Source organism: Cyclopterus lumpus, chromosome 23, assembly GCF_009769545.1.
Source record: "Cyclopterus lumpus isolate fCycLum1 chromosome 23, fCycLum1.pri, whole genome shotgun sequence".
NCBI lineage: Eukaryota > Metazoa > Chordata > Actinopteri > Perciformes > Cyclopteridae > Cyclopterus > Cyclopterus lumpus.
In genome coordinates, this window is record NC_046988.1 from 7881687 (window position 1) to 7908706 (window position 27020).

At 40.3% G+C, this 27020-nt stretch overlaps 1 protein-coding gene across 1 annotated transcript in view; it reads right to left on the reverse strand.

Annotated features, from left to right (window-relative positions):
* The window catches only part of cacna1c (calcium channel, voltage-dependent, L type, alpha 1C subunit), a 171574-nt gene that overhangs the window by 27835 nt on the left and 116719 nt on the right, over positions 1 to 27020 (reverse strand). Inside the window, exons 9-26 of the mRNA XM_034526291.1 lie at positions 21172 to 21259; positions 20736 to 20820; positions 13540 to 13630; positions 10263 to 10289; positions 8578 to 8738; positions 8289 to 8362; positions 8004 to 8155; positions 7542 to 7743; positions 7205 to 7325; positions 6718 to 6832; positions 5947 to 6085; positions 5794 to 5863; positions 4968 to 5100; positions 4656 to 4785; positions 3734 to 3793; positions 3198 to 3304; positions 205 to 292; positions 8 to 115 (exon numbers count right to left, since the gene is read on the reverse strand). Coding sequence (XP_034382182.1) covers positions 8 to 115; positions 205 to 292; positions 3198 to 3304; positions 3734 to 3793; positions 4656 to 4785; positions 4968 to 5100; positions 5794 to 5863; positions 5947 to 6085; positions 6718 to 6832; positions 7205 to 7325; positions 7542 to 7743; positions 8004 to 8155; positions 8289 to 8362; positions 8578 to 8738; positions 10263 to 10289; positions 13540 to 13630; positions 20736 to 20820; positions 21172 to 21259 — 1951 coding nt within the window. The remainder of the gene's footprint in view (positions 1 to 7; positions 116 to 204; positions 293 to 3197; positions 3305 to 3733; positions 3794 to 4655; positions 4786 to 4967; positions 5101 to 5793; positions 5864 to 5946; positions 6086 to 6717; positions 6833 to 7204; positions 7326 to 7541; positions 7744 to 8003; positions 8156 to 8288; positions 8363 to 8577; positions 8739 to 10262; positions 10290 to 13539; positions 13631 to 20735; positions 20821 to 21171; positions 21260 to 27020) is intronic.

Sequence of the window (27020 nt, forward strand, 5' to 3'; positions counted from 1 at the left end):
CTCCTACCTTAAAGAGCTGTACTCCGATACATGCAAACATGAACTGGAGCAACGTGGTGACGATGACAATGTTGCCGATGGTCCGGATGGCCACAAAGACGCACTGCACTACATGCTGGGAAATGCCCCAAAAAGGATAGTGAGTATTACGGGCGGGGCTTTTTTTTGTTAAGAAGAGAATATGTATGTGTTATGTGCTCGAACCTTCAGGCCTTTGGCTCTGTTGATGGCCCTCAGGGGTCTGAGCACTCGCAGGACTCTCAGGATCTTCACCACATTAATTGCACTGGACCTGAAACACAAATGGGATTTAACTACTGACCATCAAACACACCTTTTACTATTAAGACATATTTGCAAGGTTGAGACAAGTCACACTCATGTTGAAGTCACACTCATGCTACAGTTTGTTTACACATACTGTAGCATGAGTTTAAAAGCACTGTTGAGATCGAGACAACTCACAAAAGCTAAGTAAATGAAAATTAAGTAAACTAAACAACCAAATCACATCTGACACTCAACAAAAAGTATAAAATAACACTTAAACAAATAATAACTGAGAATAGCAATGATTCTCTTTAAGAAGAGTAAACTTAACTTAACTTGGGCAAAGTCAAGAATATATGTTTTTATAAAAATATCACCTTGACAGAATGTATGCTGAAAGCAATGAAGCGTATCATCACACTACCCTTACCACTATGCTACGTAATAAAGACAGATTATTAACAGGAGATTGGCAGACGTTCACATTAATCTCAAGAAGTCAACCTTTATTAGGCTACAACCGGATTACAACCGGATTAGTCTGGTTCGGTAGATTCTTCCTACCAAAGAAATGATGATATACTATACTTGTTGCACCTCCTCTGAAATGTTACTGTACTGAAAAAGTACTGATTATCTATGGAAATCAGGTTATGGACCATGTCATAAGGGGCCATTAGTCATACATTAATAATGCGTTTTAATATCATTTGTTTACACTAGTAAATACAAAAGTCTAAACGTGTTTATGTAATAAAACATACACAAACACATACACGTATAACACAGGTAGACCAACACAAAAACACAAACAGCCAAACAGAGAGTTACTGTGCTGTAAGAGAGTTTAAGCCAAAGGTCAAACAGCGTGTGACCTTTTAAAGGACATGGTTCAAAGGAAAAGGTTTTAACATACTAACCAAAAGAATCAAATGAATACCTTGACATTTTGAATTTTACAACAATTATTTGGAAAAAGCTGGAACATTGGTCCATTGGTAATCTGAAGCCCCCTAAGTGTTTCATTACTGTGTGACGTTAACGGGTGTCAAACGTGCTAAACTTCGAGCTTGCCATTTATCTTTTACCTTTATATCAGTGTGAAAGGTTAATAGGCCAATTATTCAGTTAACTGGAGAACAAATACGAAAACGTTTTCCTATGGTAGAGTGAAAAAAAAGAGCATTCAAAATGTCAGTGTATCCTTTTAAGGGAGTGATTTAAAGGGAATGACATTACTCTGTGTCAAGTTTTAATTAAACAGAAAGTAAGGAAAGACCCGTTGTGCAACATTTTACACAGGAAGGTAAAGTTTAAGGGCAGTTAAAGGTAGTTCATGTGCAGTAGGAATTCATCAGCATCATATCAGTCAAACCAGCTGTGAAGATGTTTTATACTCGACTGGGTTGAAGGGAAAGATTAACCTGTTACACGCTCTTTGATTCTAAATGGTTTCCATAGGAAGCAAAAATAAAGTTTTTGTCCAGCAATAATAGTAAAAAAAAAAAAAACCACATATAGTTATTTTATGTGACCTAATGTTCGCCTCATGCTGTCAACCCACACTATCACGAGACTACACAGGATGACAGCAGAAACACCTGACCTTGTTATTAGTTTTACAACTGGTCATTTTGCATGTTCAATTACTAACTTCTTTATAAAGCGTTGCTGTTTCTTCAGCTGTACTTCCACGAGCACAGATACTTAAATGGAAACATGGCAAGAGAGCTATATATTTAAAGTACATCCCCAGAGATATATTGGGTAGTCACAGTATTGAAGGAAAATGTACAGTAAATCCTGAGATTGGAGTCAAAAAGATCTGTTTATACACACTACTAAACGCAGCACCATCACAATTAATTTGACTGTGATGTATTCAAGAAGAATCCCACACACGTACTACTTTTAACAGGCAAAACCACTGAGTTTTAGCATTAAGGTGTCATTTCTATAGCCCAGGAGAGTTTAGCTTATCCAGAAATATGAGAACTGAGTTTACGCTGGCCCCCAAAAATATGTCAAAGAATAGACAAACAAACACACAAACGTTCACTAGATGTGACGGGTGAGTACAGTCTTAGAGGACTCAGGGGAACCACTCCCCCAGGAAACAAAACAATCTCTGCATCCAAACCAATTAGGATGATGCCTGAATAGAGATACTGTATTTTTGGTGAAAATGCCTACCATGTGTTCATAATAGCAAATCACCCATTTATTATCATTACAGAATAATCTCACTAAACCTTTGCCCGGTCACAACGTCAGAGATTTCAGCCTTGTGATTTTTGGTCTTGCTCTGAAGAAGACTTTGACTAAAACTCTCCAAGGCCATAGAAATACCAAATCAAGAGTGACAACTTTACACAGTTAAGGTGAAGGTTTGTTAAGGGGGTTATTAATGTGGACTAATATGGACTTACGTCGAGAAGTCTAGGCTATTAAGCATTAGAGACAGAGAGTGTAGCATAGCATATTAAACATCAGAAATATCACAGCATTTCAAGGAGTTAATTGCTACAAGAAGCAGTGCACATATTCAATAAACATCACAAAGAGAAAAAGAGGAATGGAGTAATGAAGTGTAAAGTTGTTAGAGAATAGAGAGAAGTGTGAAGAATCGGGCAATTTACATGAACAAAATCGTTTCCCTCACTTTGACACTTTACAACCTGATTTATGTGCTCTTGGACTGGACTAGTGTCTCATGCACTAGCCATTATATGGCTGCCTAGTCCAGTCTTTTAACATGCAATAACACAAATGTATGTTTGTTCACTGATGAAGTCGCTTGGAATTGCTGCCAAAAAATGTTGGTTATAGCAGTGCACAAACTTTGATTCAAATACGGTGAAGCGGCGAATGACTCAAATGGGACAAAAGCATAAAACATGCATTAGGAAACATTATGTTGCACTCACTGTATTCCAGAGGAGATGAGAGACACACTGACAACCACCAGGTCCAAAATATTGAAATAGTTTCTACAGAATGAACCTTTATGGACGAAGGCCCCATAGGCTGTCATCTGTAGGGGTCAAAGTTCACAATTTAGAGAACTAAAGAAGTATCAAGTCAGTTAGTAGTGTAGATGGGGAACAGATATTATGCAAAGTGATACTGACTGCCTTATTGTTAACACTGAGCAGGGATTTCATATTATCTGCAAGTAGTTGGTCATTGTTTTAACTATTTTTAAGGAAGGGTCCACTACCAAGGACACATACTTGAAGTTATCTGATATCTTTGGTCCGGATGCAGCAAAGCTTTCTCGCCATGCACATCAACCAGTTTGCAACAAACATTGAATATTGTTTTTCACTCAGTCCCTATTGCTATCCTACATGTGAACGCTGTTTCAAAAGATGTCTGGGACCACATGAACGTAATTCAAATGAATACTGTAGTACTTACAGATCATAAGACCTTATCATATCTCACAAACATTAAATACTACCTTAAGAATGATCTCTATGGTGAAGAGTCCGGTAAAGACATGGTCTGCATAGCCCAGGATCTAGAAAAGCAACAAAGAGAATCATTGTTTTTAGTTTAGGGATACCATTTCCATGATAGTGCTGGACTAATGTACACTACACAATATTATTCCTGGGAAAAAAAAAATATTCAATGGCATCCGTTGTATTTGTAATAATACTAACCCTAAGACAAAATTGTGACTGAGGTTGTACAACATGTTCCAAGGCTGAATGAAACTGACCTGGGTAGACCAGTAACACACACAGAGCTCAGTCTTTGCATTAGACTTCAGCTCACCAATTATACTCATAAACACTAAACAAAATGTATAAGCAGTATGGTGCTCCATGACTGCAGTGAAGACGTTGTCTCCATGAATACAATTAGAAATTTGGCCTCAGGCTAAGTATACAGCCTTAGCTGTTGCATGCAAATATATACAATTTCTTATTAATACAAGGAATGCAGTCTTGGTTAAATAGGGGATAGTCAAAAAATAACAACATTTTAACTTTATTTCTTGGCTGCATGTGTTAATGTTAAGTTGCCAGTCTGGCTTAATAAAACATTCTTTTTTAAAGAGTTCAATTGACAAGACAAAGCTGAACAGACGTTTCACGTCTTTCTAACATGAAGTTAATCTGGGTTACACTACTCTGGAAGAGATCTCATTAAGTGTAACAGGCCAGTCACAATAAGCGTTGGTTCTTCTATATGTTGCTGTCGGTTATAATCCATTTAGCACAGAATTAATGCGTGTGGGCAACTAATGATGAGTACAATGTTTGCCTCTGTCTGTGCCTTAATGTACAGTATATTGGGTCTTATATGCATTTATACTGCATTTATACTTTAATATAGTTTTTCTAATAGTTATTAATATATATTGTATGTGTTACCTGGTTTCTGAAGGAGTCGTTTTTGACCGGGTCTTCTGCTGCCAGACTGATGCTGCTGAGCAGGATGAAGAAGAGGATGAGGTTTGTGAAGATGTTGTGGTTGACAATCTTATGGCACAGAACCCTGAATCTAAGAAACAAAGTGGGAAAAACACATTTAAGTCACTGGTTATGATAATAATAGGGCATTTTATACAATCACATAGAGACGGGAACCATGAGGATGGAAAAATATGGGCAGAAACAGACAGATTGGATAAAATCAGGAGAGGGCGGGGGGGAAATGAAGGTTCGATAGAAGGGTCCTCTTACTGGTTGGTGTGGCTGAAGACGAAGAAGGCGCGGGCCTCAGGCATGGGAATGGCCTTCTCCTTCAGATGAATGTCGGAGAGGGGCCGGGGCCTCGGCCCCACTGGCATCTCTGGCTCTTCGTCCTCTTCGTCTCCTGATGAGAGGGAGGAAAAAGTGAATAGTTTGAGTTAATAGAAGGAAATAGAATTATGACAATTAGTGGAACTTTGTGCCTGAGCAGAAAGTCACACAAAGGAACCTTTGCAACCTGTTGACACTGATGTTAAGCAATACATTAAAAGACTGTTGTTGAGAAAGGAAGGTTCCAGAGGTGAAAATCCTATTTATATTCTGAATCGAGAGTTTGTATTACTAGCCATAATGTCGGAACCATCCAAGGTACCACAAACTAAATTGACCGTACATGCTCCTGTAAAAGCAACAAGTCTGTTTCACAGCAACCTTGTTTTAAGAAAAACATTTTAATGGGGATGCCAATGAGAAATACGACACTACCCCAACCCTAAGTGTAACAGCGACGTCGCTGATTGGTGGAGGCTGCGATTACCATGGAAATGGCTATTGAGTGTACATGCTTGCACGTGCTGCCTCATGATGTCTGGTTCTGGATTTAAAACTGGGCAAACTTGTAAACTTCAACAGGAAATTCAACCTTTTTTCAGGAGGCAGCGAGTTGCCATTCGCAATAGTTTATGGGATGAGTAGTTCCTTTACTCTCAAAATAAATATGTACACAGTACATCTTGTATCTTTGCATTTGTTATAGTTAGTTTTCATCTAACCCTTCCTGCATTAACACAGTGCATACATCTGGTGTGTGGGTTACCTATGTAATCATTGGCAGGATATGGGTTCTTCTCTTCACTCTCATCTCCACCGTAGTCATCCATGGTAATCTGCAGAGAGAGCATTATGTTTATTTAACTCATGCTTCTGCTTTTTGAGGTCTGTGATTACTTTGGACTTTCTTGAGATGTACCTTAGTAGCAGTGTTTGTCTCTCCATCAGAGGTGATGGACTTCAGCTCTATCTTCTCCTTCTTCTTCTTCTTCTCCTTCTTCTTCACCTCCTCCAGAGGCGGCTTCTCGTTGGCATGACGTTTCTCTGGACTGGCCAACCTGGAGAAAGAGGAAGGAAAAGAAGATTATAAGATGTTTTCCTTCTCTTAACCCTAGCAATGTTAGTCTCATTAATCTGCTGATGTGTATTGAATCACATTTAAATTTTCAGCAGCAGGAATTAATACACACTTTGATTTTCATTGATGGTGGATGTGCTGTTATAATCACAGTCAAATACAGGGTGAGCAGTCAATTGGTTGTTTTCCATTACACTTTTTTCTCTTTCAGATCAATACTGACTCTAACCAAAAAGGAGACATTTAATGATTTGTGCCGCTGAGACACAATCTTCCTCAGCTGGACTAAAATCTCACATTACCATTGCTGATAAATTACCGTTGTACTGAGTGAGGCTCTAAAATTACCCAATAAAATTGGTTTAGACACAAATGCTAAGCAGACAAATGTCAGCCTCACTCTAAAACATAATAATATGTTTGTATTCTAATTGTGAAGCGTTTTTAATCCAGTATCAGCATCCTTAAAGGCCTGCCTATCCAGAATGGTGAGAATAGGAAAACTCTCACTCCCTACCATTTGTTTCTGGTGTTATGTCAGACCAAAACAGTTTCTATTTTCTTCTCTTCCTTTTGCTCAGGTAACTGTCTTTCTTTCTCTTTCCGCTTTACCTGGCGAGTTTTTTCCTCTCCTTCTCCTCTTCCTCCTCTTTCTGGGCGGATGTCAGGCTCTCAGCGTCAGCCAGATTGTCGACAGCAATGGCCAAGAAGACATTCAGTAAGATATCTGTTCAGATGGTTGAAGCTAAGGATGTTACTGGCCCACCAGATCCTGGGATGCTAAGTGGATAATTAGTAATCTTTCTGCATCTGAAATACACTGAACTGCTTGAGTAGAGATACTCAATGTGGGCTTCATGAGTGATATCATGCATCCCAAATAGGGGAAAGATGTAAATCAAATCACAACCAGGCACACTGTTATGTGCTTGATAGGATGCAATTGAAGAGAATCAGAAAAGCAACACGTTTCTCTTTGCTCCAGACGTTAACATTTTTCAGTTCTTGTCATCACTCATCAGCCCTCCACCTCTCTTCAGATCCACGTCATAGGCTGTTATGTAGCTACTTTACAGAGGACTCTGTTGAGGCAGGATACAGTTTCCGCAGATGAAGAGGATGATAAAGTAGATGCAGACCAGCATGCCGGGGAAGGATGGTCCACCGTACGCCATGATACCATCATACATCACAGAGTTCCAGTCCTCTCCCGTTAGGATCTGTGGAAAAAGAATTTGAATTAAAATCTTCATTGGAAAGAAGTCACATCCTTGTCACATATTACATTTCACATCACTGGTCGACTCCACATTCAATAAATTGTTGCACGGTACATAGGAGATGACGATGGTCATCATTTTATGGACACAAGCTGAGAATAGAAGACAGACCAAGAAAAACAAGACGCAGACCGGACACATTTGCAGTCTCATTACCTGAAACACAGTGAGCAATGACTGGGGAAAGTTGTCAAAGGTGCTCCGTCTGGTCTCGTCGAAGTTGAACTTCCCCCCAAACAGCTGCATGCCGAGCAGGGAGAAGATGATGATGAAGAGGAAGAGCAGGAGCAGCAGGGAAGCAATGGAGCGAACAGAGTTTAGAAGGGATGCCACCAGGTTGGACAGGGAGTTCCAGTATCTGTGGGCGAGACATCCAGTTACCGTGGGAGCATGCACACAAATAGAAGTACATACAGGTGTAAAAGAAGATGAATAAACATTTATGTGTATATGTTTGCCATTGTATTTGTTTCCTGAAGACATTTGGCAATACAATAGTTGCTAATGTGTTTCAGTATCCAGTCTAGCAAGAGGTGACTTTCAAATGTTAAGGTGTGTGTGTGTGGCAGGACAAAGGGATACTCGATAATTGTCAATATTCAAAACGTATCAACTAACCTGGTTATTTTGAAGATTCTCAGCAAGCGTACGCAGCGCAACACTGAGATGCCGAGAGGAGACATGATCTTGGTTTCCACCAGAATGGTCTCAAGAATTCCTCCACATACTACAAAGCTGTCGAAGCGATTGAAGAGCGAGACATAGTACGCCTGTAGAGAGTTTAGAGGGGAGAACAATTTAAGGTAGCAAATGCCTGAGAAAGGAGTTTACAATTCTCTTGACAAACCATACAATCTTTTCCCATACAACTCATTTTGAGGAAAATAATGCTCAGCCACCGACCTGCAGACCCAGACTGTACATCTTCAACAGCATCTCACCAGTGAAGAGTGCGAGCAACACCTTGTTGGCTATGTCTGAGGAGGAAGAAAGACAGGGTGGTAAGAAAAGAGGAACGTGGAGGGGTTCGGAAAGAGGAAACAAGGTAAGAATATAAAGGTGTGTCAAAAGAGAAATGGCGGAAAAGGAAATGCAATGCAAAAAGGTGAATTTAGCTTCGATCAGAAGGAAAAGAGGTCTGTCAGTGTTTGTGCGTACGTGAATGTAGGTGTGCATGTGCTTGCTCACGTACCTTGGACTTCCGTTAACCACTGAGGCTGCTGGTGATGTTCAGAGGCGATGGTCAGAGTGTTGAGGAAAACCAGGAAGATGACCAGCCAATAGAAAACCTGGGATTTGACCGCTGCCCGGCACTTCCTCCTACACAGCCTGTTCCACCTCCGAGAGTATCGACTGAGGACGAAGAAGCAGAGATTGAGGGATGGAGAGGTGAGTAAGGAAAGGAGAGAGGAGAGGTGGGGAAAAGGAGGGACGTGGGGGAGAGAGAGCAGAGACGCAGACAAGGGAGAAAAAGAAAGAGGAGAGGCCCATGAGGGAAGAAATAAGAAAGAAAAAAAGAATTATCAAAAGAAACATGTGAAAAAGAGAAGGAAAAACAAACAGCGGATAAGAGAGAAGAAAAAGAAGAAGAGTCAATCAGTCTGTCTACAAGGTAGTGATGACATCATCCCTTGGCCGGTGCAGTATCTTGTTGAGCTGTGGAGCAGTTAGTCATCCTCAAAGACATTTCACACCAAGAAAAAGCCAGTATGATGAGATTTGTTGCAGAATATGCACCATTTGAGGCAAAAAAAGGATTGCTTATTTTTATGAAATGATTGAAGGAACACATTTTAACTGAAATATGTCAGACTGTTATTCTCACTTCAAAGGAAATTCCTGCTTGAAATGAAAAAAATGTGTTCATTTTAGCGTAAAAACAAACAAACAATCTTTCATTTTAGACAATTCACCATGTTGTTGGGTGTTGTTATGTACATAAGGTCGTTTGCACTTTTCCTGCCCACTACTGTTAAGAACTCAGAGTTGTTGTTTCTGGTAATTGCCAGCTTCACACCTCGCACTCACATCTAAGTGAAGCACTCCACTTAAAGGGTCACAGCAATGTTCACCTACACCGATGTACCGGTGATTGCGTGACTGCAATTCAAACAGCAGCGTGTAATTACAAGAAGATCTATCAGGAAATCTATCAAACCAATCAGCATTTATTCATAACAACTAAATGAATCCAGACCATAACTGCCCTAATCAATCATCTGTCCTTTTCCAGGAAGTGTTATTCTTCTTTGCCTGTACACAATCCATGTTTCACCAGTTTTCTGAGTGTGTATGAGATATTTAAAGTAATGTATTGCTTCTCCATGATACACACACACTGCATGTGACAGAAAAGTAAATTTCTAATGTCTATGTTTTTTTATTTGAGGAAACATATTCTGTAGCCTTCCAAAACAACCCGTGTTACAGTAATTATTTCATATTAACATGTACAACATTTTTCTGTCCCTGATAGGAACAATAGATCTCATCATCTTTCTAGAAAATGACCAAACTTCTTCTAAGAAATATTCTTTTTTTTGGGGAAAGACACAAGCTGTTTCCCCATGCTTCCAGTCTTGGTTCTCGGCTAAGCTAACTGGCTGTAGATTGATATTTACCATAAAGACATGAGAGTTGGATTGATCGTCTCATCTAACTCTTTGCAAGAAAGAAAGTAACTGTATATTCTAAAAGTTGAGCTATTCCTTTACAGAGCAAAGCTCTCTCTTTCTGTCTGTTTGTCTGTTTCCTTTGCGTGACTGTAGACAAGGAAACACACACACACACACACACATCCAGCGACCATACAAGTACCACAGCAGTGGAGACATTGGAGCAGGTGAATAACAGGTGAAGGTGATAACATGTACTAACCTGAACTTGGATTTGGAGATCCTATTTCTGGAACACAGAAAACAGAATGGATTATAGACACAGACACACAGACACACAGACACACACACACACACACACACACACACACACACACACACACACACACACACACACACACACACACACACACACACAAACAGACACACACATAGACAGGTACACAACATGAAAGGGGTGATTGGAGAGTGATATTTGCCTGAGCAAATGTATGTTGCTTCAACAACTTACTGTGGATCCAGAATTTCCTGCCTTTTTGAAATGCACTTGCTTAATAACCAAAAAGACATGTTCTAGTTTAGAGGCTGAGGTGAACTAAGCTAATCAAGCATAAACGCTGACTGTCTGGTATTTGTTCTCCAGAACTGAATGAACATCAGTAATTCACCCACTTTTCTTTGGAACAAATCACTCCAAGAAAACATATAGACAGTGGCATCCAGTCAAAAGAAAAAAAATGCTCTAAGTTTGGCTTTCCTCCAATCAGTCCTGGTGTGAAAAAACACAGTGTATGTTGATTATTCACCATTGTAACAGCAAAAGGTACATACATAGAGTACAGAAGACAAGAGATTATGGAAGCTATTGTCTCTGGGAGGAGAGGAGAGAAGAGAAGAGAAGAGAAGAGAAGAGAAGAGAAAAGAGGACAAGACAGAAATTCCCACAGTGGAAATTTGACACATATCTGCTGTAATGTTTGAGTAACCGGATCTAACCATGGGGCAACTTGTGCCACATGCTGGTAACATTATAGGCCGACGCTCCTCTGAGCCAAAGGATGTTCCATGAAGCAAAAGAGAACTTCGTCGTATCACAGCTCTGTAATGAGCTTGAAGGGAGTTGTTGTGAGCAGCTGTGCACTGCTTGGGTTTGTAAAACCCGCTGGCCGACTGAAGCAATGAAATGGCTTACTGACTGACTCAACAGTAGAATAAAATGACTGACTGGCTGGATATGGAGGCTGACAGTACACTTGTCTCCTCTCTCTATGTGTCCATCTCGATTATGGAGATCAGCGGGCGTCGAAGTCGCTCCTACCCCGAGGTCTGTCTCCACAGCAATGTGAAGAAGAACTGACAAACACTGAAAGTCTCCAGATTTATCTCCTAATAGTGTGAGCGAATGCCCCGAGGCAAAAACAGTCACACGAAGGAAGGATGAGGGCTCGTATTTCTTGGCAAGGTTTGCCGTTCATTCGGTTTAGGACGGTCTGATTACCGCGAAAGCCACTTATTTCAGTAAGAGTATTGCAGTTGCAAATTTTGAAGCTCTATTGTGGTTCCTAAAAAAGGAGATCGATGCTGTAGAGCGTAGTAGACCCAGCAATAGATGTTCATTCTGCAGCCATTTTAGAAGTTAAGAGTGAGAAAATGATACCGTGTGCCATTACAATGTGTATTGGTACACAAGGACGTGATAAGAAGCATTTAGTGATACAACTCGTATTGGGTAATATTACATCTTCAATGCACACAATGATTTAAGTTACTGTGAGGAACCTTTACCTGGATCTGAAAAAGTCTGAAACCTCCATATGACCGACATAAGCAAATTAGACCAGTCAGCGAGATGATTGACACTTTCCAATATAGCACGGGAGAACCAGGACCAGGACTGACTGGGTCAGACCCCTGCTGCAGTAGAATGAGAGGTTTTTAACATGGAAACCTCTGCACAAATTAACGTTGCACTGAGCGGCCTTCAGTGAGCTCTTGAGCTGCTACGATTTTGATAACCTTGTACCCAATTTAGTCATTTCTTAAGCAAAAATGGAAAGCATTTGCCAGGTTCGTTATCATGTGTGATATTAAATCAATTATTATTAATGCATAATTTCGGGTTTGGAATGTAGACTGGACAAAATAAAACATTTGAAGTTGTCAACTTGGCTTCTGGGAAAATATAATAGGCATTTATCACTAAATTGTGAAAGTAAATTGCAGATTGACAATAGCTACAACATGGTGCAACATACATTTTTTGAATTAACTATTCAAATGACTAATTTGGTGGCTTCGCTATAGCTTCTGTTTGGCGTTATGTGTTTATAGACTTGTTTTGAGTAGTTTTGGTCTGATGGGACAAATAAAAATAAACAACATAACAAAGACAAAAGTAACAGATGTAGAGCAAGAGTACAGATAAACAACAGTGTGCCATCGAAGTCTACCTTCTGGCTAAAGTGAATCAAGAGCTCTCTTGATTCACTTTACAGTAACTTTCTCTATTCAATTCTACTCTATTCTGCTCCGGTCACAGCGATGCACCGTTTGGTATGTAGGTGTTTGCTCGTGTGTGCTGAAGTGGGGCGCCGGGGTCACGGCTCCTGCGTGGCCTTCTGTCTAAGAAAGAAATCAATGCACTTGTTTGAATAATGTACAAAAATAAATGAAAGGAGAGAGGGGGGAGGGGGGAGGACAAGAGCAAGTGAGTCAGCTGTTTGTGAGCTCCCACAGGGGAGGAGGAAAGCACTTTGCTAACAAACACACAAAGGGGGGTGGGGGGGGAGCAGAAACAGACGGAGCGAATAAAAGGAAAAAAATACATGGATTACTATTAGATGAGACGTAGACATGAGAGATGTTCTGGTTTTCTGCTTTTTGTATCCTCCAAATGAAGGTCAAACGTTCTTTGTCGATACGGGATTCAAAAGACACTTTGACCTCTTCTCTCAATTCTTCTTCTGTTAATTAATTAATATAATGCCTTCAGCAAAGAACGTCTCAGACATATTCTGGGACCTTACAAGTAAAGTAAAATTTCTGTGATCCTTCGATGTATGAAACCTTTTCATAATTCAATGCAGATATACAGATATTTCATACCTTGTGACATATTCATATTTTATTATTAAAAATGAGGCCAAAAAGCAAAAAAGATCCAGCCAACGTCAATGGGGTTGTTAAGTTGCAGTGTACTAGAACAAAGAATACGTGTTGGTTTAATTCCTCTTAGCCCGACCTCCGTTTCATCAAGGTCACAGATTTCTTTGGAAAAGGAGTAATTTAATTAGCTGTTAAAATAAGAAGAACCTCCTCCGGAAACAGCAGACGGGACAGAGGTCTGGCTTTGTGAGACCAGTGAAGGGCAGAGCCACCTGTAACATGGCTAACATTCAAGTGCCAATACGGAAAAGATGCATGACAGAGTTCATCCTTGAGATCGACAGAAGGGGACGGAGAGAGAGAGAGAGAGAGAGAGAGAGCTGATGGATAGAAGGACGAGAAGAGGTGTGTACGAGAGAGGGTAAAGAACTTACGCTAGCCGGGTACAGCAGGTCTCCCCCTCCACGTCTCCCCCGGGGGCATTGTCTGTGTTGACTGATTCATTCTCACTTGCTGGCATGCTCACTGAGAGACAGAGAGGAGCCAGAGGAAAAGAGATGAAAACAAAAAGAAAGAGGGACAAAGATGAATTAACAGGCCAAGCAGGTGAAACGGGCTGCACATACTCACGTACATCAATCTTGCGTCGGTTTTTACTGTTTTGGTCTAAACCTTGAGCTGAAATCCTCGTGGACTCCAAAATGTCCGTCAACTTTACAAATGAATTACTGCACACACACACTTAAAAGCTACAAAGTACATCATGCGTTTATGGGTAAATACTGAGCGCTGCACTCGGTTCTGGGTCAAACACTGTTAATCAACTTTTTCTGATTTCTAGAAGATTATAAAGTAATCTTTTATAAAACTATACAATATATATTTGGCCTCATTGCCTAAACTAATTACACGTTAAGTTTCCACACCAGCAATATTTACCAGTTGGGTATCCTGGGACACAAGCCCCGCAACAGCTATTAGGAAGGATTTTAACTTCTAAGCTGAAGGATTGCTTAATTCCGAGTGAACTAAATCTGGACAAAACCCTTTTGTGATTTCATAGCTCGTGGAGATTCAAAGAAAAAACATGCTGGATATGTTGGTCTTTGGTCTGCAAACCTTGCGGGGGATGTTTGAGCTTAATTGCAGCCAAGTTTTGAAAAAACCCTGTAATGCTCTTTATTCAGGCTTCTAAACTTTGATCAAGCCCGTGAGAGATTTGGCGTCAGAAAATGAGTTAATCAATTCAATCTTTTTTGCAGATGCATAAACAGGTAGGAAGCTCACAGAGCCCAATTTTAATTGTAGTGATGTGTAGATGTGTAGCTGAATACTGGGAAGATGGGGACAGAGACAGCTGTAGAGGAAGGACACAAGGAAAAAAAATGGGCAGCTAAGGATGGAAAAGTGTTCAAACTTGAAAAAGGGTGACGGGAGCATCAACCGAGGTATGGATGGAAGGAAAGAGAGGAAAAAATGGGATGAATATGTGGATTGCTGGTTGACAGACTGATATGAAGTGATACATTGCTTTTTATTGCTTCTGCCAGCGGGAATGAGCTGCAGCTCTTTCACTGTCACCTCAAACACTTATTGTAACACCCTCTGGGTACCTGAGTCAGATATTGATATGAATCTCAATGCATCTTGTATTACAGTAAAATATCTCCCGTTAAATAAAGGGAAAAACCTCTTGCAAAACAACTATTAGCATGAAACCAAGAAACATGATGGTCACTTAAGATGAGAGGGCATTTAAAAAAGAAACTGAATCATCACAATCTTGTTTTGAATAATCTTTTTTTTTTTTTACTTAACTCAAAAATACAGCACTCGTCTTTCAATTGTGCTTTATTATCTCAGCTCCAGTAATATAAATCGCTTTCCAAAAACAATGTTCTGATATTGGCCCATTTATACTGAGCATATTAATGGTGCTCCATGCAGATTCTCTCAAAATAAATCAACTTTATGTCCCATATAAAACAAGAATGGTGAACGTATGGCTAATGTATGAGCTACATGACCTTGAATAAAGATCAATAAATGATGCTGTGCCAAATAAGTTAAGCAAGCCCTGAGTCCTGAGTGTAAAAATAACAATGACTGACAATTATTTTGACAATGACAATAAAGCATAGATATCTTTTTGTGGGCCAACCTACAGTAGGCTCCAAGGCATTATTTTCTTAAAATGTATTAAATATAAATTAGTAAATAACATTTGCAGCATTCATAGACTTAAGAAACCTGTATATATATATATATATATATATATATATATATATATATATATATATATATACACATATATATATATATATTTATATCTTGTTTTTGTGTGTGTTTTATTTTAAGAGAGGATTTGTAAGCACTTAGCTCACATAATACATCAAAGTAAGCTTCAGTGAGTGAACAGTGTGTCTTGCCACATGCTTGGTGATGGATGAATTATGTGCTGTAGAGATCAGGATGGTCTCTCTGAACATTACGGCCTCTGCTGTGAACACGCTGTATGTTCCCTCAACCTCGACACGTAACACCTGCTGCTACGCTACTTAGTTAAAAGCACTCGGGGCCCTCCAGCTTCTCCCGAAGCGAAAGCCTTTCAAATATAAAACCAGCCTAGTGCCTTCTCCTCAGTGGAGCGTTGAACTAGTTTAAAACCTATTGTTAGAGTAAACCCAAAAGACTTGAGACACGGAGAGAGAGGAGGAGAAGTGAAGGAAGGAACAAGTCGCATGAGAGGGAGAGAGATGGAAGGAGAGAGGAAATGAGAAAGACGGGGAAGGGTCACATTTCTTCAGAATCAACCGCGGGATTCATTCATTCCTAGCAATGTGGGCATGTGTGGATGAGTTCAATTTGAAATAAAAGCACTGAAAATAACCAAACCCCATCATAATGTATTGAACTGAATGATGACAAAAGTACAAGTGCGTATGTGTGTGTGTGTGTGTGTGTGTGTGTGTGTGTGTGTGTGCTTGTGTCGACATACTAAAAAAGACCTTAAGTCAGATATCAATTGCCCATGCCATCCTCTCCATTGGCCATTGCCAGACAGATGTTAAGCAGTCCACATTTCCAATACCAAACAAGTGACTGTGAATTCACAGTTCAAATCCTAGTCAAAATATTCAGAACATGAGGTTTTCATGCAGTTGAAAAATGTAATACAATAATGTAGTATTTTGAATGTTAGTCTCTCTTTTTTGCTCACTAGGCAATTGTCACATTATATTTGGGATTAACCCTTAGGCAGCTTGTTAGCATGCAAGCACTCAACACTGAAGTCAGAAAAAGACGCATCTTACGTGTCAACAATATGACAAGTGCCTAGTGACATTTGTAAAAAGGCTAAAATTCAATTGTTTTTCGCTATTTCTCTATCATCTTGTATTATCAGAGCTAGCGGGACTAGCAACAGTGCAGGGGGATTTTCGGGAAAGGAATCTGAAATAACAAGGAGAGGACTGTGACATCACAAATATTACAAATGTATTTAGTTGTTATGTACACTGTTTAAACCGCACTCCAATTGTTTTCTGTGATGACATTGTCCTCTTTTTTTTCAGAAAGGTCAGGCAGATGCGAATGGTTTCCTTTCCTACGAACCTATTAAGGAAAATGGTGGCTGCATCTCAATACAGAAATGATGTTTTCTCCTCCTGTCCTTATTCACTGTTCTGAAGGTTCTCGTCTTTTAGACCGCACACGTTTAAACAACATGAAACACGATCAAGGTGACACACGATATTGGCGGGCAGCAGGGATCGTGATTGCCGGCAAAAGACCAAGTCTCCACTGCGAGATAAGATTAATGTTTATATTATGGCCTCGAGATTATTATTCAGTGGAAGGTGTACAACAGAGGTGATGAAGACAATGAGAATAAACTACTTCACAGTTTTGAGAGGCAGCCACTGGACACAAGGTGCTTACTACAAAGGGAGAGGCAGAGGGAGAGGGAGAATGTGAGGGAGAGCGAGAGAGAGGGAGAGTGAGAAGGAGGACGTTTCCAGTCAATCTTTAACTAGTGTTGGACCATGCAGACAGACGCACACGCCTTACGAAGGAAAGCCGCATTTTTCTTCACGGCTCCACGCAGGGACTGAAAACGCTGGCTCTTACCTGGGGATAGAGAGCACGGCTCAGCAACACAGACACAGACACACAGACACACAGACACACACACACACACACACACACACACAATGATACACACTAATAGGCACTCACAGACAGCCCTCACATGAAAACTGTATATTCGAACACAAATAATCACACACGCCCGTTCCGGCACTGCTGACACACACAACCTGTTGCAAAGAAACATGATTGCTTCTGCAAAAATGTTGTCTTTATAGTCACACCTCATTGCATCACTAAAGCTATTACTATAATTAGAGATGTATTACCAGCATAACTGGCTTTTTCTCTCTGGTACCATTTAGACTTATTGTAAGTCGCTTTGGATAAAAGCGTCAGCTAAATGACATGTAATGTAATGTAATGTAGACTTTTAGTTTCTGTTTCATTGCCAGATATCATATTTGAACTAAAACTATATAATTCTCTTTGGTAAAAAGAAGGTACCGAGCAGAAAGAGGAGTAATTCATTGGGAGGGTTCATATGAAGAGTGAAGCAAGTGAACACTCAATAGCAGGTTGCTGGGTGGTTTTCACTGAGCACTACACATTACAATAGCTTTGTCCATCCTTTTCTCCGTCCTCTTGGCAAACACAAAAGCTATTGTTTTCAGTCCACTTCACCCCTTCCTCACACTATTCCCTATTTGCGTCATCGTGAGCCTGTACATTCATCGGTGTTCTGGGATCAATCTATTGTTGATTCGACACATTTTCCAAGGGAGTCACATGCGATTGTCAACGCGTAGTGCAGAAGAGTACTAGTGATATTAGTGATATAAGTGAGTGAATTAAGACCGAAGCAGAAATAAAACTTGTGAAGTCAGAAATCTAGCAAACATCTAGTACACAAGCATATATGCAAAGACACAGTCATACAGCTACACACACAGTAGCTACTCATACAGGTATCCGTATAAATTAACCAATCACTGATCGCTACGAGCATTGTATAAAACCAGCTTCGTGGGTACCACCATATTAAAAAGCACGGACGCAAATAGGTATTATTTTGTGGTGTAAAACGTCAGCAAGATATTAAAAGATAAAAGAAAATATGAACATGTTGGCTATGCTAACAGAGAAGGGCTGATGACCAGATATAAACAATATTTTGATAGAAATACTATAGTATAATATAGTTTTTACTTTTATTGACCTCCATTATCAAAATGACCAACAGCAAACACAGGAGGCAGTCAATCCTACATGATATACATGTAGGTTTTCTTTCTTTCTGTGGGGTTGTTTGATGACCTGGACAAAGGCCAAAATAAAGTCATCCATCGCTGGAGACAGAAAGAAAGACAACAGTACATATTTCCTCCCATCAAAGATAACGGTGCGAAGAACTTTAGTTTAAAAAAGGAAAAACAGTGGGAAGCTAAACCTAAATAATATGGTTATTCCCAGCATCACATCCTTCAGATTATCTGGGGGAGTCGTGAGGTGTTCTCTGACCCCCCCCCCCCCAAAAAAAAATGCGGTGAAAGACATCTACTACTCTTACCAATAACAAAAGCACACATACTGTACATATTTGTATATTCATATATGAGCACACTATTCCCATCATGCATCAATGTGATTCACCCTTAACTGTTCATGTAAAAATGGGATTATAGATAGACACGTAGAAGGGTGTGTGTGTACTCTCTGCATGTGTGTGTGATCATTAGTATGACTTGTTCATGATGTGAAATCCCATCTGTTCTCTGTCCCAGATACCTCCCTGTCACACACACACTCAAGCTCTCTCTATATAACTTTTTCCCTCTTTCATATCTCAGCATTCATTTCGAATTCCATCTATCTCTCTCCTATTCTTCCTTCTCTTCTCTAAGTGTCCTGTCCGTTCTTAGGGTGTGTGTGTGTGTTTGCGCGCACTGGTCTATGCAAAATGTCTCGTGCAGCGGGGACAAACTGCCCTCATTCATCTTCCCAGAGGATGATCCATCCACCGAGGAGAGCGATGACTTGGTTTTCCACCTACACAAACGAGGGGGATGATTGATCTCCCTGATGGAGAACTCCTGATCATATGTAGCAATCATGTTGTCATCTAAAGGCCTACGTATAATTTAATAAAAGTAATGGACTGCATCTTGCACCTGACTGGTATCCACAACTTAACTCTTTAAACGTAAATAGTTTTTTTCCAAAGCAAATTCATTTTATTTGAGTAAGAACGATAAGTATATACATATTTGACTAGACTGGATCAACCACTCACACATTCTGTCTTGTTTTCCCTCTCAACTAACTGGGACTTCTCTGGACACCGCACATCATTTAAGTGCAATTTAAGTAAGGGGAAGAAGAAAAAAAAGAAATTAAGCATTTAAATATTGTGATGTGACATTTTACAAGATTGGTCCAAATGGGGAGCCACATTCTGTATGTGTTTGTTTGTTAACTCACAAGTCCCTGCTGCTGTGTTTTTGCCACTGATTGGCCCAGGCCAGCAATAATAGGTGAAAACAAGTAGATTTGTTCTCGACTAAACTCAGGGGGGCTGTGCCTTATTTTCATGTAAATAGGGTCGTGGTAATTCCTTGATCTTCACTGAAAGATTAGATCATCATTTTTGTATTTATTTCCTCTTCTCTCGGCAGTTATTAGTGTTTCTCAAAATGAGCCACAGCTCTACCTCTACATCTTTGGTCGTCAACATTCGTTCATCATCAATGTGAGCAAGCTGAGCTCCAAGCGTTGACTAAATAGTTCACAGTACACACTGTACATACTAAACAGTAAAAGATAGTACAGAGACGTATTTTGTCAAATCCCTGTCTCTCTTTCTCACCATCCCTATCTCAAGGATGATCTATCATCTCTTAAGACTAAACCTCCAGGTCAAAAGAGGACAGTGTTATACCTTTCCTCCCCAGGAAATGTAGCTCAGTCCTGGGGAGACATGTACCGATTTGTGGCTGCCTCTCTCTGGAGGTGTTGTGGAGAGAGACATGGTGTTAATTTGTGTGTATACATTTCTGTCAGACAGCAAGTACACACAGTCCTAAGGGTGCATACCTACAGTGTGTGTATGTGTGTGTGTGTTTGTGTAAGTGAGTGTGCATGTTTGTTGTGTGTATGTGAGTGTGTGCCCAGAGGCTATTTGCTGCAGTCTGACACATTCCACTAATATCTAAACAGGTTTTAAACCTCAGGAGGGTTCTCAGCCAAAGCAAGCAGAACATATTAACATCCTCTCAATCTGTCAGTCCTTCATTCACGGATATGAACCACTACCATGTGATGGAGACCGCAGTGAGCTCAATACTTCCTGACCAAACATTAGATTTAACACAAATGCATGCAGTTACCCTCATACCTTCTTGTGTGCACGTTGCACACAATGTCTTCACATATAAACAGTATCAATCCAGCCATGCTGTCTCACACAAAGTCTTACTCAACCCCAAACTGCCAATACCACCAAAATGTCATCAATCACACGCACACACACTGTAGTACTCACGGTTTCTAGGTTTATCATCGTCCATGCCCTCCTCTTCATTCTCTGGGTCAATGTCTTCAGCCTGAGTGATCCAGTCTAAATATCCCTGTATTCACACACACACAAAGAAAACACTGATCAGCTTTATGTTTCTTGTCTTTGCTGTACTAAACCCGTTTAGATAATGTAAGGACATGCAGTAAGTGCAACTGCAATATCGTACTTATTTAAAATGGTATACTTATCACTTTGATTTCCTCTTTTGTAAAACATGTTGTAACTTCAGTCTCTCTACTCTGCCTTCTATGCATACTGCCTCAAACTGGAAGTATTTTTGACTTCTCTTTGACTTCTCTTTGACATTCATCTAAAATGTCAATCACCTTGTTCATGAATCTTAGTGGTGAATAATTGTGCAGCCTCTTACAGTGGAGCACCCACAAAGAGAACAGCCTACCTTGAGGTCCTCCTCCAGTTGCTGTTTTTCTCTGAGTTTCTGGAAGTCACCACGTGCCTTGGCCTTCTCTCTCTCCTTGGAAAACTCTCTGGGAGGAAGGGAGCAGGATGGAGGGATGGGAGGTAGACCGTTGGGGGGAGGGAGAGCGAAACCAGAAACAGAGAGGGGAAAAAGAATCTGAAAATCTAAACTGAAGAGGTGCAAAACAAATCATGTGACAATACAATATAGAGCATTACAGTGCTTAAGGACAGGAAGGAGGGAAAACCTGCTCAAGAGAGAAAGAGAACAAATGTAAAGTGAAGAGGGGAAAGCTCTGCCAAGGAGAAAATGTGTTAGTATGCAAACACAGATGAAAGCACATCCAGACAGACACGTTGAAGCCGGATTCACGTCTCAATCAATCAAATTCATCCGGATTATGTTTTAAGTAACCAACAGATACATACAGTTCAATTCAGCTCTGTTTATGTGTTGGTAAACATGGCAATTTCAATAAACCATAACACAAAATAAGGCATCATATCAACACAGAATGTGAACTGAGCCGCAATGGCAATTATTGGATTTTATAAAATCACCGGTAAGCTGTTTAACCCTGACTATTGATTATTACATTTACTAGATTTACTAATTGTTTCCCAACACTTCCGACGTGTTTGAATTGATCCATTGATTTCTGGATAATAATCATTAATCCTGATGCCCTGGTGGGAAGGTGAACTGAGACACCCCTACTGACTGACCTTGGGTGGGTGAGTGAAGTCATTTCATTTCATTTGAGGAGAAGGAGAAAGTTTAGGGAAAAAAAGCACGACAACTTTCATAGTAAATGTTAGCTGTTGGTCAACTTTCAGCTGAGTCAGGATGCTTTTAGTCTGGAAATTATTACCTGTGGCCAAACTTTGCTGATGAATTTAAGAGGTTGTTCTTCATCTATTTCTGCATAGGTTTTGACGATAGTAATAATTACATTATATAGCATTTTGGCCTATATAGCCCGAAAGTGATTTAGTCCCGATTATTTTAGAAATCATGCAGCTTAGTCATCTAATTGTTTCTGTCCCAGGGCAACAGGGCCTCAGGTGCTCCAAAGCCTACTAGGAGTTGTAGTTTCTACAGTCCACCCCTGGGTGTCCAGCCAGCTGTAATGTGCTTGGTACAACCCCCGAGGGAGGGAGGGTGAGGGCATCCCTCACCAGCTGTCCCACCTCAGCTTGCTCTGGTCAAATTGGACGAGAAGTGTGTCTGCACCAAGGTCGCCCTGCATCACTGAGCTCCTCACCTTGTGTCTGCCATCCCATTCTTTCTGTCACCGCCCAGACGTTTCGGTCACAGGTCGGAATGAAGACATGGAGGTCAACTGAGGTCAATGTTGTGCCCAAGTCTTCACATAAACTTTGAAATGTGTACAAATATAGAATTAACATGAACAAACACATGTCATGCCTAACACTCCTATAGACACTTTTATTTTTTTATTTGAATTGTATTCTTATTATTACAGTATGATGCCCTGCTTTTTAATGTTTCTCAATTTTGGAGGGGATATGGACAAAGGGAACTTAAGCAAAGATGATTTATGATAACTAAAATTAATGTTATGAGAGTGTGAAATATTAAAACATTATGATGAAACTACTTCCAGGTGTCGGGACAAAAGAAAGAATTAAGGAACAGTTGATTTAACGCTGCACTTGAAGAAGGTCAAAGTCAGGTTAGAGCCAATGAATTCATTAGGATGAGAGCTGAGAGGCTTTGAGGCCATTTGCAGCTAGAAAGCATACAAATCCACATCCTATGGTATATTGATAAGTACACTTTGGTGGAGCCTCCCTGCAGTGGATATTCAGTAGAGTCCCCTGCTAATCAGTTATCTTGCAACGTTATGCTTTTAAATAACAACGTCCAATTAATTGACACTTTTTGCAGCAATGGAAGTTTGAGACTTATCTGAAGGTTCATCTGATATTCTCAAACAGATATTATGCAACTAATACGTCGATTTTAATCCAACTCCCTTGAGAGCAAGACCAGAATCTATAATAAAGCTCTTTAGATCGCCATGTGCCAATTGTATTGATTTTTACAGTCCGTCTTTAGTCGTACTATAGTAGAGTACATACTCTGGAACAGAATAAAAGAGAGAGACTGTTCAAGAGTGTGTGTGAAATTTAGAGGACTGATGGTAAAGACACCTACAGACAGCTGACACACACTCACACGAGATCAATGAGCATTAGGACAAACTGCTACTGCCTTGCTTGTCAGAACATTAGCAGGAGACCCAATCCTTATTGATTTGTGTTAGTGTGTGCCAGTGTTTAATCTACGTGTGTGTGTGTGACTGCCAACCGAGGAATCACACTCAATTTTCCCGTTCTCATCAACAGGTTTTTATGTCCTAAATTACCATTGAAATCTCCTTTTTCCTCACTTTCGGTTCCTCTTTTTCTTCCACCCCTTCTCTTTCTCTCTTGCCCCATTCTTTTTATACACAGATTACATTCAAATTCAGACAAACATGGTCACAACTGATGTTTCTGTCTCTATGCTCTCCTTCTTCCTGTTTAGCCATTAGTTAGTGTGCCAATCTGAGACCCACACACACTCCATTGAGGAAGCCGTTGGTAAAAGGTCAGGCTGTGTAGTGTGTTGACAGCATCATTAGTCAGAAGTCAGACAGCCAAACCCCCCCCAAGCTGTTTGGACCAGATAGACCTCTATTATTTTTCCCACAATGCCGCTGTCACATCACTGTGCGTTTCAAGAGTCAGACTCGGGTCAGTCAGTCAGGGGTGAGACACTTCACTCCCCTTAACCTGTTTCCCACCCCGCATCATCACACGGCATGTGAAGAAACCATCAAAACAAATTGAGGATAAACTGACATGAAGGTTTTCACACATTAGCTGTGATTATCCAAATTAATTGCAAAAAAGGACATTAGAAGGATAGTTTGAATTTGGAAGTGAGGTTGTATGAAGTACTTATCTAGTCTATATGTAGTTTATTACCTACAGTGAATGGCAGTCGGCAGTTATTAGCAAGGCTAAGGTAAAGCGGTACAAATATTCTAAATATATACTGTACACTTTTTTAGGTGGGCCTTTCTTTTAGGTGACTAAAATACCTTTTGCTGCTTCCCCGGTCAACAGCAACAGAATTAATCTGCTCCCGTGCTGGTACTCCTGTCGGTTACTCCCAACTAGGGACGTACCGACCGCCATCTACTGTATGTACTACACCGACTGTGGATGAGTGCCTCATACAACAAGCTACAAGCTGCCAAGTATTTGTCAATATCTTGACAGTGTTCACAAACACAGCTTTAATTTGGTAATATTAGGCTGTAATCACTGGGAGCCAGAGCTGAAACGGCTGGCTAACGATTCCCCTCATTGTAAATTGAGATGAGAGTGTTTTGTGCCATCCCAGCAGCACAGAGAACTAACTATTGTATGATAGTAACAGTGCTATTCTATCGAAGCAATGCTGTAGAGTTGGGTAAAGTGAGACATTTCTGATATAACCACTTTGAGGAAAAAAAAGGTCTCAACGGCAAACTATAATGATCTGTCCTATTGAAGGTTCCTAGAGGAGGTGCTGAAGTACGATTTCACTACAGTCAGCGGCAATGACAACTACTTCCAATGTATGTGCAGTTAATTTAGTTCAAATCTGTGAGTCCACAATTTGATCGGTACGTATTGTGTTTCTGCATTACTGCTTAAACTGTACCTTTACCAGTAATAATAAATCACATCCCTGCCCATGATTTGTACACATTTGTTAAACTTAAACACCATCTACTATCAGAATCAGAAAGTAGATATAGATAAAGAGTTCTCTTCAGCAAAAACAAACAGCGAAGCTCTCTAAGAATGAAGGCATAAAGGAGAAAGAGAGAGGTTAGTTTACAAGTGACCTTTAACCTTGCCCTTACCCGCTCAATACCCCCAGAACCAAGTTTAGCACAAAGAAGGATCCGATGATGATTAAGGTGACAAAATACACCCAGGGCCACTTGTACCCTACAGCATCATTCACCTATAGGTGGAGAGATGGAGGCATGGAGGAGTGGGACCAAGGAGAGGAGACAGAAAGGATGGATGGAAGGAGATGAGAGGTGGATGGAAAGTCATGATCGGAGGAAGGGGGAGGAAGGCAAGGAGAGGACATGGATTGAGTTGACAGGTAGGAGAGAGCAGTAAGGAATGATAGAAGAGAAGGGAGGAGGGAAAGAGGGAAGGGGTTAGATCCTCAGTGAAAGTTCCCAACAGATGGAGTGGTTTGCTTCTGCAAGATCCCTGCTGAAATTGTTATGCATTCATGGTATTTGTCAGAGTCACTTATCGGGCCACATGGCAACGTATCTGACCAGCTGTGTTTAACTTGCAATTCAAGGTTACAAGTTTAAAAGCAGTTTGATTCACTTCAGTTCCACTCAAATCAGCTCGTTTCAGGCTTCATCGCTGTGGAGAGAAGACATTTTGGTGAGGAACTTGAACAGACCGTGCAGCACGACTCCCATGGATTGGACATCAACAAATTGAGTTTAATATTAAGAACAGAAAGAAGAGTTAAATCTTTGTTTTATGGTTGTTTTAATTTAATTTAAGATAGTTTACTATTTTATTTATTGTTTACTGCCTATTGTTTATATTTGTTCTGACTATGTCTTGTGTGCACTTTACCCCTTTGCTGCTGTAATCCTGTAAATGTCTAATAAAGGATTCTTTTGAATGTAATTTAGAGGTGTAACGTATTATTACTATTATTGTCATTGTCGTTATTATACCATGTTTTTAAACTCTGATGATCAAATTATTCTGTTAAGTGTAATGCATTTCTGAACTCTTACAAAAAATTATACTCCCTACTCAGTGCAGCATTCCATCCTATAATTTCCATTTTTAATGCCATGTTTCCTCTAGACTTCACTCTGTCCTCAAAATCACCTTTTTGCCTCTGTTTTCCCTGTTGTGCAAGGTTTTTTTTTAGGTTCCACCTCTACGGCCGACCTGAGGGGTGAATTATTAATACCCCAGTGTATCCCTACAGGCCGGGTGGTGCTTGTACTGAAACAGCAAGACTTGGTAGAGTGGGGTAAAACACCAGCTAGATTGCCTGCTGGAGCAGCATTTATTGAAAAAAAGAAAGAAAAAAGAAAGGCACAGAAATCACACACATCACGTGCCGCTATACAAATATGCACACACTGCACATACACAAACAACGTAAGCAGATGCATGCTAATCTGCATGTATGTAAACCTCGACACATGTATACACACAAGCCAGATTTTAAATACAGCTGGGTATTTCAGGAGGAAGAGCGTCTCTTAAAACTGAGCCAGGACAGAACAAAAACACCTAACTTGACATACCTGAAAAAAATACTTAATGTGAAAGACAGACAAACACGAGAAAGCTGCTTGTTTATGTCATTAAACACGTGGTGGTCAGTCCAGCCAGTCTGAATGATTTGTGTATGTGTGTGTCCACCTGTCCATCACAGACAGGTTGTGATGGCATGTGGCCCCTTGAGGTCATAACAGATAGAGAGTGTGTATGTACAGTGTATGTGTGTGTTAGTGTGTTTCTCTCAGGCTTGTGAAAAAGGATTGATTCAGTGGAACAGAAAAGAGAGAAAGAGATCCGAAGTGATTGTCAAGTTCATCTTTGCTCATCTGTAGACGACGTATAGCTCTACTTTTACTGGTGGCCTGAGACTGCTGTTATTCCCCCCCCCCCCCCTCTGTACCACTTTACCAAACAACATCAATCATAATAATTCAGATTATTTGTCAAAATATCTGTATTCACACCCCATTTTAATATCTTTTG